This window comes from Phyllobates terribilis, unplaced genomic scaffold, assembly GCF_046119375.1.
Source record: "Phyllobates terribilis strain yellow unplaced genomic scaffold, ASM4611937v1 Scaffold_4__5_contigs__length_816908805, whole genome shotgun sequence".
NCBI classification, from domain to species: Eukaryota; Metazoa; Chordata; class Amphibia; order Anura; family Dendrobatidae; genus Phyllobates; species Phyllobates terribilis.
Window position 1 is genome coordinate 639,873,874 of NW_027362764.1, and position 17,191 is coordinate 639,891,064.

Genomic DNA, 17,191 nt, shown 5'->3' on the forward strand with positions numbered 1-17,191 from the left:
TAAATCCTGCCTGACTGGATCTGCTGGATGTTCTCATGGAGTACGGTGTTGTGAAATATCAGGATCTGTAGCCTCCTGCATGGTGTCCTGGGAGGGCTATGTCTACTGCTTTGGCTGAAGGAGTATAATAAACAATGCATTAAGTCAGTGTTTCCGCTAATTATACCTGAACTGTCTTGCAGGACGCAGAATAATTTGCACCAGCACCTCTCACAAGAGAATGACATAGCCCACTTTGACAGACCATTACGGAGACAAGTATCCTTGCCTGTTCTGTTGAAAGAAGGGCCAGAGGTCAAACCTCAGCCAGCAGCCAATGAAGAAGCTCTCCAGAAGATTACGGCACTGGAAAGTGAACTTGCCAACTTGAGAGCACAGATAGCCAAAATTGTTACCATCCAGGAGCAGCAGAATGTGGCAGCAGGTAAACGTTAATTATTAAACATCTACCAAAAACGTCTGCGACTAGCTGTCACACACTTATTTTAGATCTACAATTTTGCTGTTAAAAAAAACAATCTGGAAGTATATTAACACACTGACACTACACTAACATTTACACAAGTTTAGGTATATAAAAATCTTTAAGTTACATTTCGGCAACGCATCGGCCATATGAAACGTGGCACTCAATGTAGCTTCACTACTCACTTTTGCTAAAATGACAATGCAACTGAATAGACAAATGCCGATATTTTCACTAATGCGTTTTGTTCTTGCATAGCTGATACTTAGAAATTAAGATACATTTTTGAAATGTTTACAGTGTCTAGTCCTACGACTGCCTTTGTTCCTGGAGCCTCTCCTGTGTGTGCACCACCACCCCCGCCACCTCCACCTCCACCACCTCCACCTCCACCTGGGTTTCATCGGAGTGTCTCTGCTATTGACCTCATTAAGGAGAGAAAAGGAAAGAAAAGCGTCTCAGAAATGACAATGATTGACAGCGCACCAAAGAAGCCTGAAATACCAAACATGTTGGATGTCCTTAAAGACATGAGTAGAGTAAAGTTGCGCTCCGTTAAGAGGTAAGTCTTGTTCAGTCCATATTTGTATCTCTTGTGTCTCTCCAGCTAATAGGGTTCATTGAGTTTACTTATACTTCTATGTCCTATTGTAAGAAAAAGTCTTAAAGGGGCTGTCTAGCTTAAAAAACCCCTTTAACACCTTACCGACATCCACCGTACATGTACGACACAAGTAGGTAGTGGGTGTATGGAGCAGGTTCATCGGATGAGCTCACCCTATGTGTTATAGCCAGGACCTGCCTCTTAACAGCCGTGGAGGTCTATTAAAGCACCACTCCAGTGTTAGTTGTTTTTTTTTTTTATTTCAGCTTTGGAGTGGTGCAACTAATCGAAGTTCCCAGACACTAGCATTACACTTACCAACCGCTGTCTTCAGCTCTTCCCAGTGCCACTCCGATCCCGCTCCACCATCTTGTGACTGCAACTTTTGACTGACACGGAAGTCAGAGGTAACGGTTGCAATTTCAGCACACTTAAAAAAAAATGTTTCCCAGTTTTCCAGGTCACTATGTGGTAAAATGAATGGTGTCATTAAAAATTCTAGCTCGTCCTGCAAAAAGTAAGCCTTCATACTCCTTTGTGGACAGAAAAATGTAAAAGTTATAGCTCTTGGAAGAAGGAAAAAGGAAAACTGAAATTGGCCGCATCAAGAAGGGGATAAAATTTAAATATACACAACTAATATTGTCATTATCAGATGTCCAGCAGTGTCCTGCCGTTAGCACTATTCCTGGGTCATGACATCTTCACTCCAGACTTGGATTTGAAACAGGAGAGCGTTTCATTTGTTGACATGACATTAGTGCTGCATGTGAAGGGGGCTGGCGGACTAGCGCATTTCAATAGTTAACCCATCCCCCTTCTCTCTTCCAGAAAAGGGGCTGGTTTAGCAATTGCAATGAGCCTATTAGCCAATCCCCTGCACACCGCACAGTGATACCGTGCTGACACTTTTAGAGGATATTCAATAATGACAGAAGATAAACAAGTTCTACAGTTATATGAAAAAGTTTGGGCACCCCTATTAATTTTAAGCTTAATGTTTTATAAAAATTGGTGTTTTTGCAACAGCTATTTCAGTTTGATATATGTAATAACTGTTGGACACAGTAATGTTTCTGCCATGAAATGAGGTTTATTGTACTAACAGAAAATGTGCAATCTGCATTCAAACAAAATTTGACAGGTGCATAAGTATGGGCACCTCACCAGAAAAGTGACATTAATATTTAGTAGATCCTCCTTTTGCGAAAATAACAGCCTCTAGTCGCTTCCTGTAGCTTTTAATGAGTTCCTGGATCCTGGATGAAGGTATTTTTGACCATTCCTCTTTACAAAACAATTCCAGTTCAGTTAAGTTTGATGGTCGCCGAGCATGGACAGCCCTCTTCAAATGATCCCACAGATGTTCAATGATATTCAGGTCTGGGGACTGGGATGGCCATTCCAGAACATTGTAGTTGTACCTCTGCATGAATGCCTGAGTAGATTTGGAGCGGTGTTTTGGATCATTGTCTTGCTGAAAGATCCATCCCCTGCGTAACTTCAACTTTATCACTGATTCTTGAACATTATTGTCAAGAATCTGCTGATACTGAGTGGAATCCATGCGTCCCTCAACTTTAACAAGATTCCCGGTGCCAGCATTGGTCACACAGCCCCAAAGCATGATGGAACCTCCACCAAATTTTACTGTGGGTAGCAAGTGTTTTTCTTGGAATGCTATGTTTTTTTGCCGCCATGCATAATGCCTTTTTGTATGACCAAACAACTCAATCTTTGTTTCATCAGTCCACAGGACCTTCTTCCAAAAAGAAATAGGCTTCTTCAAATGTGCTTTTGCATACCTCAGCCGACTCTGTTTGTGCGTACTTGCAGAAACGGCTTCTTTCGCATCACTCTCCCATACAGCTTCTCCTTGTGCAAAGTGCGTTGTATAGTTGACCGATGCACAGTGACACCATCTGCAGCAAGTTGATGTTGCAGCTCTCTGGAGGTGGTCTGAGGATTGTCCTTGACTGATCTCACCATTCTTCTTCTCTGCCTTTCTGATGTTTTTCTTGGCCTGCCACTTCTGGCCTTAACAAGAACTGTCCCTGTGTTCTTCCATTTCCTTACTATGTTCCTCACAGTGGAAACTGACAGGTTAAATCTCTGAGACAGCTTTTTGTATCCTTCCCCTGAACAACTATGTTGAATAATCTTTGTTTTCAGATCATTTGACAGTTGTTTTGAGGAGCCCATGATGCCACTCTTCAGAGGAGATTCAAACAGGAGAACAACTTGCAAGTGGCCACTTTAAGTAGCTTTTCTCTTGATTGCATACACCTGGCTATGAAGTTCAAAGCTCAATGAGGTTACAAAACAAAAAAAAAAGTGCTTTAGTAAGTCTGTAAAAAGTAGGTAGGAGTATTTAAAACAAGAAAATTATAAGGGTGCCCATACTTATGCACCTGTCAAATTTTGTTTGAATGCAGATTGCACATTTTCTGTTAGTACAATAAACCTCATTTCAAGGCAGAAACATTACTGTGTCCAACAGTTATTACATATATCAAACTGAAATAGCTGTTGCAAAAACACCAATTTTTATAAAACATTAAGCTTAAGATTAATAGGGGTGCCCAAACTTTTTCATATAACTGTATCTATTTTAATTAACACATATAAAGATTTTTCTTTGTAGCGAGCCAGCCTCTTGTTAGGCTTGTTAATCAGATGTGCACGGAATACGGATGAGCTGCCTTACATGTAAGTAAAACGGCGGTCACTTGCCATCTTCGGTGGTTACTTGGCGATCTGATATACTGGATGATGCCACATGGTTATGATGAATTATTTGCACTAGAAGTAGAATGTATTCTTTATAGTACAGATATGAAAGACTATTTTATTTTTCTTATTTTATGATATGATTTTTGGATTGCCGCCCACCAATGTAATGTCCTGTATTGATGCTGCTGATTTCACTGACGTTCCTTGTGAAGCAGTTTAGGCTTCTTTTCTTTTGCCGTTGAGTCAGTGGCACACGGCTGGATGCCCAGGTACTCTGTGCTGTGGGTTTTGTGTTACCCACATTGTGTTGCATTGTGATACAGTATATTCATAGCTACCCACCTGCATAGTGCTGTTACTTTCATAGCATGTAATCCCCGACTTGCAATCTGCAACTTTTTTTAAATAGAAATCTAAGTCACTTTATAAGTTTGCGTCTTCCATTACCGAGCATACATAATGCATTACAATACAAGTTTTGAGCTAATTATTTAAGGCTAAAAAAAAGGACCTGCTGACATATTGTTCATATATTCAGTCTATTGATCATTTTTATTAACCCCTTCAAGTTTCAAAAGACGTAAACCAGTTAAAAGAAGTGACCTGACTGCTCTTCTGACGTCTTTTGCAAGTCGTTTTGACATAGAAATGCATATGTTCAATCCCTTGAGCATTTTTAGAGCGCTTTCTCAGGCAGGTTTCAGAGCGAACCCGGCTGAAAGAGATGTTTGCCCATACATTGCCTCTTTAATATATCATTCATAGAGTCAGCAGAAAACATTTTCCATGTGTTTCCATGCTACACACAGCTGTCAAAATGGTCAGACCATAAAGAGCACAACTTCAACCTCTCTTTTTTTTTCACATTTTTCAGTACATACAAGTGCTCCTCACTAAATTAGAATATCATCAAAAAGTTAATTTCAGTTCTTCAATACAAAAAGTGAAACTCATATATTATATAGAGTCAATACAGAGTGATCTATTTCAAGTGTTTATTTCTGTTAATGTTGATGATTATGACTTACAGCCAATGAGAACACAAAAGTCATTATCTCAGTAAATTAGAATATTTTATAACATCAGCTTGAAAAATGTTTTTAAAATCCAAAATGTTATCCTACTGAAATGTATGTTCAGTAAATGCACTCAATACTTGGTCGGGGCTCTTGTGCGTCAGTTACTGCATCAGTGCGGCGTGGCATGGAGGCGATCAGCCTGTGGCACTGCTGAGGTGTTATGGAAGCTCAGGTTGCTTTGATAGCAGCCTTCAGCTCATCTGCATTGTTGGGTCTGGTGTCTCTCATCTTCCTCTTGACAATACCCCATAGATTCTCTATGGGGTTAAGGTCAGGCAAGTTTGTTGGCCAATCAAGCACAGTGATACTGTTGTTTGTAAACCAGGTATTGGTACTTTTGGCAGTGTGGACAGGTGCCAAGTCCTGCTGGAGAATGAAATTTCCATCTCCAAAAAGCTGGTCGGCAGAGGGAAGCATGAAGTGCTGTAAAATTTCCTGGTAGACGGCTGCGCTGACTTTGGTCTTGATAAAACACAGTGGACCTCCACCAGCAGATGACATGGCTCCCCAAACCATCACTGATTGTGGAAACTTCACACTAGACCTCAAGCAGCTTGGATTGTGGCCTCTCCACTCTTCCTCTAGACTCTGGGACCTTGATTTCCAAATGAAATGCAAAATTTACTTTCATCTGAAAACAACACCTTGGACCACTGAGCTGCAGTCCAGGTCTTTTTCTCCTTGGCCCAGGTAAGACACTTCTGGTGTTGTCTATTGGTCATGAGGAGCTTGACACAAGGAATGCGACACTTGTAGCCCATGTTCTGGATACGTCTGTGTGTGGTGGCTCTTGAAGCAATAACTCCAGCAGCAGTCCACTCCTTGTGAATCTCCCCCAAATTTTTGAATGACCTTTTTTTAACAATCCTTTCAAGGCTGCAGTTGTCCCGGTTGCTTGTGCACCTTTTTCTACCACACTTTTTCCTTCCTCTCAACTTTGCATTAATATGCTTGGATACAGCACTCTGTGAACAGCCATCTTCTTTAGCAATGACTTTTTGTGGCTTACCGTCCTTGTGGAGTGTGTCAATGACTGCCTTCTGGACATCTGTCAAGTCAGCAGTCTTCCCCATGAATGTGAAGCCTACTGAAACAGACTAAGGGACCTTTTTAAATGCTTAGGAAGCCTTTGCAGGTGTTTTTTGTTAATTATTTTAATTTACTTAGATGACTTTTGTGTTTTCATTGGCTGTCAGTCATAATCATCAACATTAACAGATATAAACACTTGAAATAGATCACTCTGCTTGTAATGACTTTATATAATGAGTTTCACTTTTTGTATTGAAGAACTAAAATTAACTTTTTGATGATATTCTGATTTAGTGAGAAGCACCTGTATATTAAAATATTTATTTGATAGGTTTTATATTTTGGTTTCTTTTGACTTTTTTTTTACTTGACATTTACATTGAGTTGATTACTGTTCCTTATCGAGGACCATTTACCAGGTCAAGTGACCAGTTTTTCCTTTTATTTTATTCCCGCTGCTCCCCTGAGTAATATATATATATATTTTTTTTTAATTCACCATACGATTCCAGAGGTATATGCAGTTTTTATTTCATGCTACTTTGTAAGGTCTTTTTCAGAGGAGGTATTGCTGTCGTTAAGCTGCTCTACATAATTAGTCTGAGCTCGACACCCTCTTGTAAATAATTATTAATACTAAATAAAAAGGCCCATATTTCTGGGTCTGTATAACGGATTTAGAAAGAAGCAGAATATGAGTTAGGGGAAAGGGGGGAGAGTTAGAACGGTTCACGCTGGAAGTATAGATGAATCCGTTGCGGTGATTAGAAACCAGTGGGTGCCGTTCCTGCTGGTGATTGCAGCTGACAAAAAAAGTAGGGTAGTTTCCGGCACAGCCGACTGAATAAAAAATTTAAGTTTATTGATTCAAGTTAAAAGTCCATTAAAAGGTAAAAAGTGTTGAGGTTTTTAACTTTAAAGAAACAGAATACTCTGAGGAGCACCGGAAAGGAAAAAAGACAGATGTGCTGTGTAGTCCGTGTGACAAGCTACCATCATTACACACTAGTACAGCAGTTTTGTCCACTGTCGCTGAGGACTCGCCCTGCTTGTCACACACTGACTTTGTAGCCATTCCTGTGGTGACGTGCATACACGGCAATAGGACCTGCCATAGTACATATGGGAAGGGGAGACTGTGCTCCAATAATATTAGTCCTCTGTGTTTGTATAGAGAGAGATCCAGTTACTCAGTCTCTACACAATGTGTGGAGTGGTGCTGTGCTGTGTTCTCAATAAGGGCTTCTTTAGGCTATGTTCACATGTATGGTAATCATCAGATAGAACGGATCCAGCAGCAATCTGTTAACAAAAAATTGTGCAGACACAACTTTTTTTCTCTAGCTAAAAAAAAACTGATTTTAACTGGATGTTTTTTTTTCTTTTACACTGAAGTCTATGGAAAACAGATTTATTAATTAGCCATCCGTTTTGTTCCATTTGAAACTGATCCAGTAAGCAAAAAACTGATGGCTAATTAACTGATCAGTTTTCCATAGGTTTATAAAAAACTAATCTAGTTGAAATCATTTTTTTTTAGCTGGACAAAACTGTTGTGTCTGCACAACTTTTTTATTAACTGATTGCTGCTGGATCCATTCTAACTGATGATTACTGGACATGTGAACATAGACTTTACATGGCTGCACAGGATCTGTCTGCTAATTGAGCATACCGCATTCAGCTGGTGGGTCAGCGTTACCATAAGTCAGAGGTTCTTTACTTTTTATTGTAGGCTAATCCTAAAACTATTATTGTCACCGTCACACTAAGGCTACGTCAGTTTCATCCTCATCAGGACTCTGGAGATGGTTATCTGTTGTTGATTTTGTAGAATCAATTTATTAACTTTCATAGGAAATTAGAAAATGTTTTGAAATAGAATATATTGTTCCGTCAAGCTAAGGGCGGGTTTCCAGCACCTGACTTGTGGCATGAAACGACTAGCGATCAGCTGCTAGTTTTACTACTGGCGGTCTTTAAATAACTTGGTTAGACCAGCCGACCACATTTCCTCCAAGCACAGAACCATCATTGTTATTGGCAGCACAGATCCTGTGTACACATCTTAAAAGTCACTTCATTCGAAGAACAATCATTTTACTCATTTGTCAGGTGTTGGCTGCCTATTTACAGTGCCCAATAATTCCCAAGAATGCTCTTTTATAATAATCAGCCATTGTAAATCCAGCTTAAGGGCTCTAGTTATCAAGAAAAAGAAGTGATAACCAGGATTTACTAATAGTGATTAAATAATAAACCAGCCATCACCTCTCCTGTCCATTATACTAGGTATCTTCATTCTTCTCCAAGGTCCTTAGTGTCTGATTCTCTAAATTATGTGTCTAGCTTAAGTAAAAGGGAACTGGTATAAAGTTGTCCATAGATATTGCATGGATAATTGAAGACCCCAATTTCAGTGGGACTGACTAGCCATCTAATGTGTATGGAGGCATCCACACTGCCCCTTGTGGATTTCAACAGAACCTCATTGTTCTCTTAGGATATATTCTGAAGACATATATGTCTAGCAGGAAGGGGAGGAATAGCTGTTGGCCAAAAGAGCGTGCTGCCAATGGCTACCTAAGGTTTATGCCAAACTAATTTTTTGTCTCCCCCTCAGGTCAAAAGAGTTTTCCACAATGATGTTTTTTTTTAATCCCCATAGCCTTTCTTTTGGTAAAAGTGAGGTCCTGTTTCTCCTTGTGGAGAGTGACATGTCAAGCCTGGCATGTCAGAGTGAGGAGACTTTTACGCCATGCATGCTCCTCTGGGAAATTAAATATGCAAAATGTCTCTTCAGAAACGAAGAGGACTTGAACTCTTGGCACCTATTGGAAGCAGCGATCCTAAAAGTCAATATCAACCCTTCAACGAGCCTTGCCATATGACTTAGGATAAAAGCTAAACTAGAATCTCAATTTGCAGACACGGTGTTGCCCCTTGTCAGTGCACAGCAGGGCTGTGGAGTCTGTAAGTCAAACCTCCGACTCCTCAATTTCCCTGACTTCCAACTCCAACTCCACAGCCCTGGCAAAGTCTGAGATCTGATCTTGCTAGGTGAGATGCTCTGGGCTGGGGTCTAAGGGGTTATGTTTCTCCTTGTGGAGAGTGACATGCCAAGCCTGGCATGTCAGAATGAGGAGACTTAAAAGCCATACATGCTCCTCTGGGGAATTAAATATACAAATTGTCTCTTCAAAGAGGAAGAGGACTTGAACTTTAGCACCATCTATTGGAAGCATTGCAAGGTTCGTTGCAGGGTCAATATTGACTTTTAGAATTGCTGCTTCCAATAGGTGGTTAGAGTTCAAGTCCTCTTCCTCTCTGAAGCGACAATTTTCATATCTAGGTAAAAATAAAATCTTAGCTACCCTCCAGTGCTCCAGTAATTCCTCCCCACCACTGCTCCTGATCATTGCTGACAGGCTGCAGCAATAGCATCACAAACTACAGCAGATGTGACTGCGGCGGTCACATGCACAGTAGGCATGAAGTCACCACTATCCGAGGCAGCAGTGGAGCGACAGAGGGTGGGTAACCCTGATTTTTATCATCTTTGCCTATATTCAGCCTAGGGCAATAAAACCCCAAGTATTATAGGGATTTATTTTCACTGGATGCATTTGATCTTCGATTTCGAGCTAGAAGCAGCTTTGCTTAATAAAGAGGATCCTGATCTGTTGACCTTTTCCCCTCATTACTAGCTGAACTTGCCATAGTAGGAGTGAGGCAGACATCCGCTTATGTTTATAGCTTTCTTTGATTACGTTCTAACAGCCACGTTAGTATCCTCCACTAGAAATCTAAGGCATTTTAATTTCTTACAGGACTGAAGATCCTAAACCCAGTGACCCGGCTGATCCTGCCACTCTTATTGCAGAAGCTTTAAAAAAGAAGTTTGCTTACAGATACAGAAGTGACAGCCATGGAGAATCGGACAAAAAAAGTCTGCCTGAAGTGGAACACAAAAAGGTTAAAGTTACAGAAACGCCACTGGTATGTGAGGAGCATATAACCATCAGCTTGTACTATATGATGGATGGTTGATCATTAATGAGCTTTATGATAAAGGAATTTCTCCTACTTTATAAGTTATCATCAATAGGCCTAGGGTGGGGTAAAAATAAATAAATTAAAAATCCTATACTCTCCTACCAGATTGACACCGCTCCTTTGCACTCGTTACTGCATCAGCCTCTGTAAGAGGCGTCAGTTGACCGCCACAGCCAATCGGCAGCTGCTGATCGGCTGCAGCCTTCACAGTTTGGCCAATCAGGTCTACTTCACTGGTGGCTGTACAGGTTTGAAATATTGTGGCGTACATTCTGATTTTTAGACTGTGCACAGATAAACTAGACAGTCTTAAAATGCACCAGATAACCACAATGGTTTCTGCTGTTTGATAGACTAGTCAGTCTAAAGATGCACCAGATTTAGGTTTACACCAGCTGTTGATTTGCTTCCTTTGTGCCAGAAATATGTGGCATAGGCTTGGGTGTATTTTTTGGCTAAGTGTTGCATGTTAAGCCATGCCCCATCAATGTCTGATCATCTGGGGTCCGACACCCAACACCCCTCTGATCAGCTTTTATTGATGTTGGCGGCCATCGTCCGGAAGTTCTCACTTACCGAGCTGCTCCGTTTACTTGTAGTGGCCGGGCCTTGGTACAGCACATCCGCCTCCTATTCAAATCAATAGGAGGCCGATGTGTAGTACCCTGTGGTGGCCACTACAAGTAGACGGAGCAGTTTGGTAAGTTAGGGCTTCCTGCCGCCGACACTGATAACAGCTTATCAGCGGGGGTACCGGGTGTCTGTGCCAGTCTGATCAGACATTGATGACTTATCCTAAGGATATTCCATTAGTGTAAAAGTAATGGAAAACCTCTAAAGGGAATCTGTCAGCAGGTTTTTGCTATGTAAGCTGAAGACAGCCTGCTGTAGGGGTTAAAATACAGATTTCAGTGATGCCACTCTTATCAAGCTCTGTGGTTTTATTTGCTTTCTATGATTGTTTTAGCTCTTATCCTTGCACACAGCAGCACGTTCTACCTGGCCTGGCAACACCCCCTCCTGTGATGAGCACCTCACTGTCTATGGACATTGTATATACAGGGCCTAGTGTGGGCGGGGTTAGCGTCCTCAGCTCTGCTGTATTGCTAATCTAAAAGCTCTGATTGTGTGTGGGCTGCACCCAGTAATCTAAGTGACACATTGTTGGATTCAGGGTCTCTTTGCCTACACCAGGCTGCTCTCAAATAAGGTAGCAAAAGCCTGCTGATAGGTTCCCTTTAAGCACACCCTTCTTTGGTAAAGGCATTTCGCATTGTTGGAAAAAAAATTGTCTAAAACACATGATAAAAATGGTGCATAACTACAGTTTTGTGACAATTGCACCACAATTATCATTGTCAGCAAATGTTGTTAAACGTATGTATTTCTTGTGTATTCTTGCCATTTATCTTTTTTTCTCCTCCCTAGTTTGGACCTCACATGCTCAAATCAACAGGGAAAATGAAGAGCCTTGTCGAATCTTCAAATTCATGACAAAGCAGCTTGGAGGCTCTTCTGCTTTATAAATGGCTGCTTATAACCAGGGCTGTCAGTATTTACAATGGACATGCCACGTATCATTGCCACGAGGGAACATGCAAACTGCTCTCTATCTGATGTAACACTAAGACTTGCCATACAGAATTGTAGAACATAGTGATTAAGTAATGATGAATGCTAGTGATGTATATTTATAAAGTTTTTGGTACTATAGTTTGTGAATTTATACTGTACACTGCTGCAGGCATTATGGACAGTGTGGACTGTTGCATAGACCCGACCTCTCATGCATTTACTTCTAAAAGGCACTTTGTTTCTGATAATGGAGGGATCCGTCATCGCAGGCCACATTGGAAAGTTCTTGGTCACCAATGATTTTCAGAACTGTAGGGCTCTATAGAGAACATCTTCCCCTTTGACACAGCACAGAGCCTTTTTCCCCTTTCTTTTACTGGTAATATGATGCAACCATTCATTGGTGTGAATAATTCCCAGAGTTGAGTATTTTGTCAGATTTCCAGTAGCAAAACTCTGGTGTTAAATGGGTAATCTTCCATTTGGGAGATCCATGGCGACTTGAGGCAAGACATAAAAAAAAATAAGTTTTTTTTTTTTTTAACATGCAACATGTTAGGTGTCATTTCCACATATCTGGCCATCCTGTTTTTTTTATTTAGGTTTTTTTCCCCTCCAGCTTGGTACAGAAACCCTGGACTTGGGAGCAATCTGATTATCCGCATCTTCAGAAGATTATGGATGTAGAAAAATTACTTTGTAGACAACCGCTAGTAACTTTCTCTCACTTTAGGTTTTCGAAGTATATAAACTGAAGGCGTCTGAAATGCTCCAAACATTGACCGTGCCCCGTTTTAGGAGTATTATTCCCCGTTTTCCATGCTGCCTAATGTGATAACACGCAGAGCCTGCACCCCGATTACATATGGTGTTTCAGGAGTATCCGCTTTTTTACTGATCTCATCTGTATGTTACATTTTCTAGACCACAGTATTGTTCTACCGGCGTTTAGGTTCACGTTTTTTTTATGTTTGTTTTCAACATCATTCTCCAAAATTGTGGTAAAAGGCAGCGATTTTATCACGTCATTGTAAAATTGTGCCAAAAACACATTTCAGGAAACCAAAAACTCCTCAAGAAGGGAGCGTTTCCTGAAGTGGTTTCCACTAGAAAACTTTTGTTTTTTAACTTTCTCAACAAAAAAAAAAGCAAAACTGTGTGCACATACCCATTATGCCTGGGTTCCCACAATGAATATTGGGTTTAGTGCAGATCTTTATGCACAAAAACAGCAGCGTACTACAGATCCAGCAAAGTGGATGGGATTTATAGAAATTTCATGCCCACTGTGCTGTTTTGGGTTTTTTTTACGCTGTGGAAACTGACCTGAGATGTGATCTTCAAATCTGCCGTATGTGAATTTCTCTTGCGGTAAATATGATTTTTATTTGTTGATTTTTTTTTTAAACTACTTGAATAAGATGAAGAAAATCCACAGATAAATAAACGCTTTATTATTACAATCCGCACATTACTATCAGTAAAGCTTCAGCAAAGCTAAGTAACAGGAATATTCCAAAACAATGCAGGTTTATTGAAAAGATAACATACTAAAAGAAAAACTGTAGCTGAAAAAAAAAAATGCTGTAAATTTTTTTTTTATGAAAATAAGCAAATACATTAACTCAGTTAATTGATGCGTTTCTGATGCTACCGTTTTGTTTTTTTTGCTGTATTTCTGCACCAAATACTTATTATGCTCATTTTGAGAACATAGCCTTATAGTTCATTTACACAGGCAAATTGCAAGCAATCCTTGATTCTTACCCCACACAAGTCACTTGGCGAAGGAAGAAGCAGCGGCCGGAGGGTTGTGGATGTTTCTATGGAATAGAGGTTAGATATGCTCGTGTAGAAAAAAAATAAGTTTGGTTCCTCATGTAAAGACTGCCCCAGGTATCATTTCCTTTTACATCTATGAGATCCAGAACAGTTCACAATAATTGTCCTTGATAACGGTACTAGTAGATTTCACACTCTGCTTTCACTCTGTTGGTGCATTCAGATGTCTGGGCAAATTGGTCTGAGATCGGACCGCAATGCACGGACTGGCCGTGACTCTCGCAACTCAAGGATGACGGCCTCGTATATTTCTATGAAGCGGTCCCGTCCGGGTTTGGAGACCCACAGCCACTCTGTGTATTGCTGACTGATCTTGGCCTGATTTGCACAGACGACTTGATGCTGAGTGAGGTTTTCATCAGTTCTATGTTTTAAAGATTTATTTATAGTCAGGCCGTGCAGAACTAATTTAACATTTTAATGTTGTATGTGGTGTATTGGGGGCAGATTGCGCCAGTTGTGTTGTCCATGCCGAGTGCTTATACTCTTGCAAGGTTCAACAGAGAGAACCTGTGGCTGTGCCATGTCTTACTTTCTTGCTACGTGGCAGAATGCTTTCTGTAGGAAGTCTCCTCTGTCACTTTCACCTTGCATGGGTTTCCAATGGATTTACACAAAACATTTTATCAGTCAGATGTTACTTTTAAAGTCTATATACAGTGTTTTTATTTCTGGCGTTTGTTCAAAATTCAGTAAGTTCTAGGTCTGGCAAATTCTCGCCACACTTCTTCAGAGGACTCATGTTTTAAATGTTACAAAAATAAAAAGTCATAAAACACTATAAAATGTATGGCTTGTTTTAAAGGCTGAAAAAATGTGAGGGAGCCCTTGTAGATGGAAGTTTCAACAACGTTCTTTGTGTGTGTGTGTATATATAAAGATATAGTGCTGTAAATGCTAATACCACATGTACCATTATATTAAACCACGTGGTATGAAGGCTTGAATGATTGTTCATGGAAGTGTTTGTTACAATGAAGGACTTATGAATGTTTCGCAATGGATTGAGGCATCTAGTGCATCTTTTGATCACAATGGGTGGCGTGTCTGGAAAGCCATACATGGCAATATAAGATGTTGTTTCCCAAAACGGATCAAAGCCGAGATCACAGATATATTGTATGTAACAGTGCGTGCTTGATCCTTGAGCTCTGCTCTGAAGTAATGCAAAGAATAAAAAACAAAGCAGAAGCACACTGGTCCGTTCACTTAATCATTTGAGGACGTTTTTTAAGTTGCGTTCTCTTTTTTTGGCTTGTATTCGTTGATGTTCTTTTGCACCAAATTCTTTGAAATAACGCATGTGGTTGGAGTTTTGCCCAAAGTCAAAAATGCTCTTTTGTCTTAATCTTTTTGCTAACATGAAAAAAAAAAAAAACCCGACAAAAATAATATATAAATGAATAAATTAGATCTCAACAAAGGCACAAATAGATAAATATGGCAGAAAGCATCGGCACAAATGCATTAATGTATTAGGCTTATAGCGTTTTTTTTTTTCTTTTAATTTACTTTATTTATGACTAACTAGACAATCCACTTAATGGCACCTCCTCAATGTACAGTTGAATCCATCCATGCTCTCCATTATTTCAGACCAGGGAGAGGCAGATTAGAATTTTTCAGTTTGAAAGAAAAAAAAATTGCCCCATGATCTCTGCATTTTTTTCTAAGCTGATAAAAAGGGTCAGTGGAACTTTAAAAGCTCAGATTGTTTCTGTGTCTTATCACATTACTCATCTTTATGCCCTGAAGCACTTACAATATCGTTTCCTTTGGTAGCTCTTACAGTTTTGAATGCTTAAACTAGTATAGTTTTACTGATTATTCCATTAGAGCAAAAGAAAACTGGAAACCTTCTTGTATATTTTAAGGGTTGAGCTGTTAAATATTTTATTGCATGTTGTGTTTTGTATTGATTTTATCATTTAAACTTAAATGTTGATAATAAACACTAAAGAAGTGCATACATTACATGTGCCGGTCAACTATGTATGCCAATACAATAAAATGATGGCTCGTTTACCCACTCTCTTCTGTTTATTTCACATAAGGCTTACTTATGAGCATATTCTATAATATTCAGTAATTTAATAGCAAATTACAGCATTTCTACAGTTGCATGGGAGTTGGGATTAGATCTTTAAAGGAGCTGTTACTTACTGGTACAATATTTCTACGCACCCATGGTCTAGTCCAGTTCAGCCAGTTATATTTTGGCAAGGCTGGTTTTATTCATTTTAGAAATAAATATTACTTTCTTATCCAGTAAAGACGTCACTGCTGATTTAATATCTTTCATTCACTTTATTTCCCTTAACAGAAGGAACTTGCTGCTAGTTCATTTTTATTTATATTTTAATCTGTAAAAGAATATTTTTTGTGAATGATAGTGCAGATTCTGCACAAAGAATGCAATGTCTGACACAGCATAAAATATAACAGATATTTTGTAACAGAAAACTCCAAAGTGTAAAATACAGTTAAAGAGGTATTCCCATGTCCAAGATCCTATCCCAATATGTAGTAGGTGTAATAATAATAGCAAATCCCTCCAATTAGAAATGTAGTATAGTTTTTCTGATTTGCTATGTCCCTTTCTTCATGTGCAGGGCATTGCAGGACCTTAGGTATCCATGGTTACAACCACTGATATAGTGACAGCTAGTTTGCTAGTGGTCGTAAAAAATGGATACCTAAGGTCCTGCAATACCACATGAGGAAAGAGACATAACGAATCAGAAAAACTATACTACATTTCTAATTGGAGGCATTTGCTAATATTATTATTACACCTACTACATATTGGGATAGGATCTTGGAGATGGGAATACCCCTTTAAGAACTACAGGACTGCAGCATCCCTGTATACCATCCATTTGTTGTGATAAATGTAGTTAATTCACCAACTGTCACTGATTTCTCCTTCCCCCATGACGGCACCATGGAGAGAGGGGATCCGCCCTTCAGAGACAGGAAACCTACAGAATAAAAGGCCTGTACCTCTCCCTCACATCAATTGGTTTCCTTTCTTTGACTGGGAACCTTCAGTGGACATGGTTCTCTTGGTTAAGGATGATGTCTATCACCGACCCCTGGGTGCTCCCTGATGTTCTGAATCTTCTCTCCCAGGGACCAGTAAATCATCCTCGGGTAACACATTTACATTTCACAGCTTGGAGTTTGAAAGGGCACTACTGAGGGACAGAGCTTTTTCCCCTAATCTGATTTCTACAGTACTCCAAAGTTGGAAGATTGTCACCACCAAAGCCTATGGGAAAACTTGGAAGAAGTTCCTCTCCACCTCAGGAGCCAAGGTACAGGGGTGGTACCAGTTACAACCATCCTGGAGTTCCTACAGATGGGGTTAGAACAAGGCCTTGCTACTAGCACCTTAAAAGTCCAGGTCGCTGTGCTAAGAGCCCTGTATAACTATGATCTAGCGGGGAATCAGTGGGTCTCCAGATTTATCAGAGCCTCTGCTAGATCTAGGCCTATTGTTAGCAAGAAATTGCCTCCTTGGGACCTAAATTTGGTGCTATTAGCCTTAACCAACTCTCCATTTGAGCCTTTAGATTGCACATCCCTTAAAACTGCTCTACTAGTGGCATTAACACCAACCCACAGGGTTAGCGATATCCAGGCCCTCCATTTACTCAGATTCTAGAGGATAGGGTCGTTCTTAAAGCAGACCCAGTATCTACCTAAGGTGACGTCATGTTTCCATAGGTCTCAGGAAATAGTCCTCCCATCCTTTTGCTTCAACCCCAAAAATACCATGGAAAGTACCTTCTGACATCTAAT

General features: G+C 40.0%; 1 protein-coding gene across 3 annotated transcripts in view; it reads left to right on the plus strand.

Moving 5' to 3' along the window:
• Positions 1–14,776, plus strand: part of MTFR1 (mitochondrial fission regulator 1) — a 49,755-nt gene extending 34,979 nt beyond the window's left edge. For 2 of the 3 annotated variants that reach the window (XM_073679367.1, XM_073679368.1), the window contains exons 6-9: positions 183–424; positions 767–1,028; positions 9,745–9,913; positions 11,399–14,776. In XM_073679367.1, the coding sequence (XP_073535468.1) occupies positions 183–424; positions 767–1,028; positions 9,745–9,913; positions 11,399–11,464 (739 nt within the window). In that variant the 3' untranslated portion in view covers positions 11,465–14,776. Of the gene's footprint in view, positions 1–182; positions 425–766; positions 1,029–1,336; positions 1,478–9,744; positions 9,914–11,398 lie in introns of those variants that run through there. The other variant, XR_012320161.1, reaches the window with a different exon arrangement.
• The last annotated feature ends 2,415 nt before the right edge of the window (positions 14,777–17,191 follow it).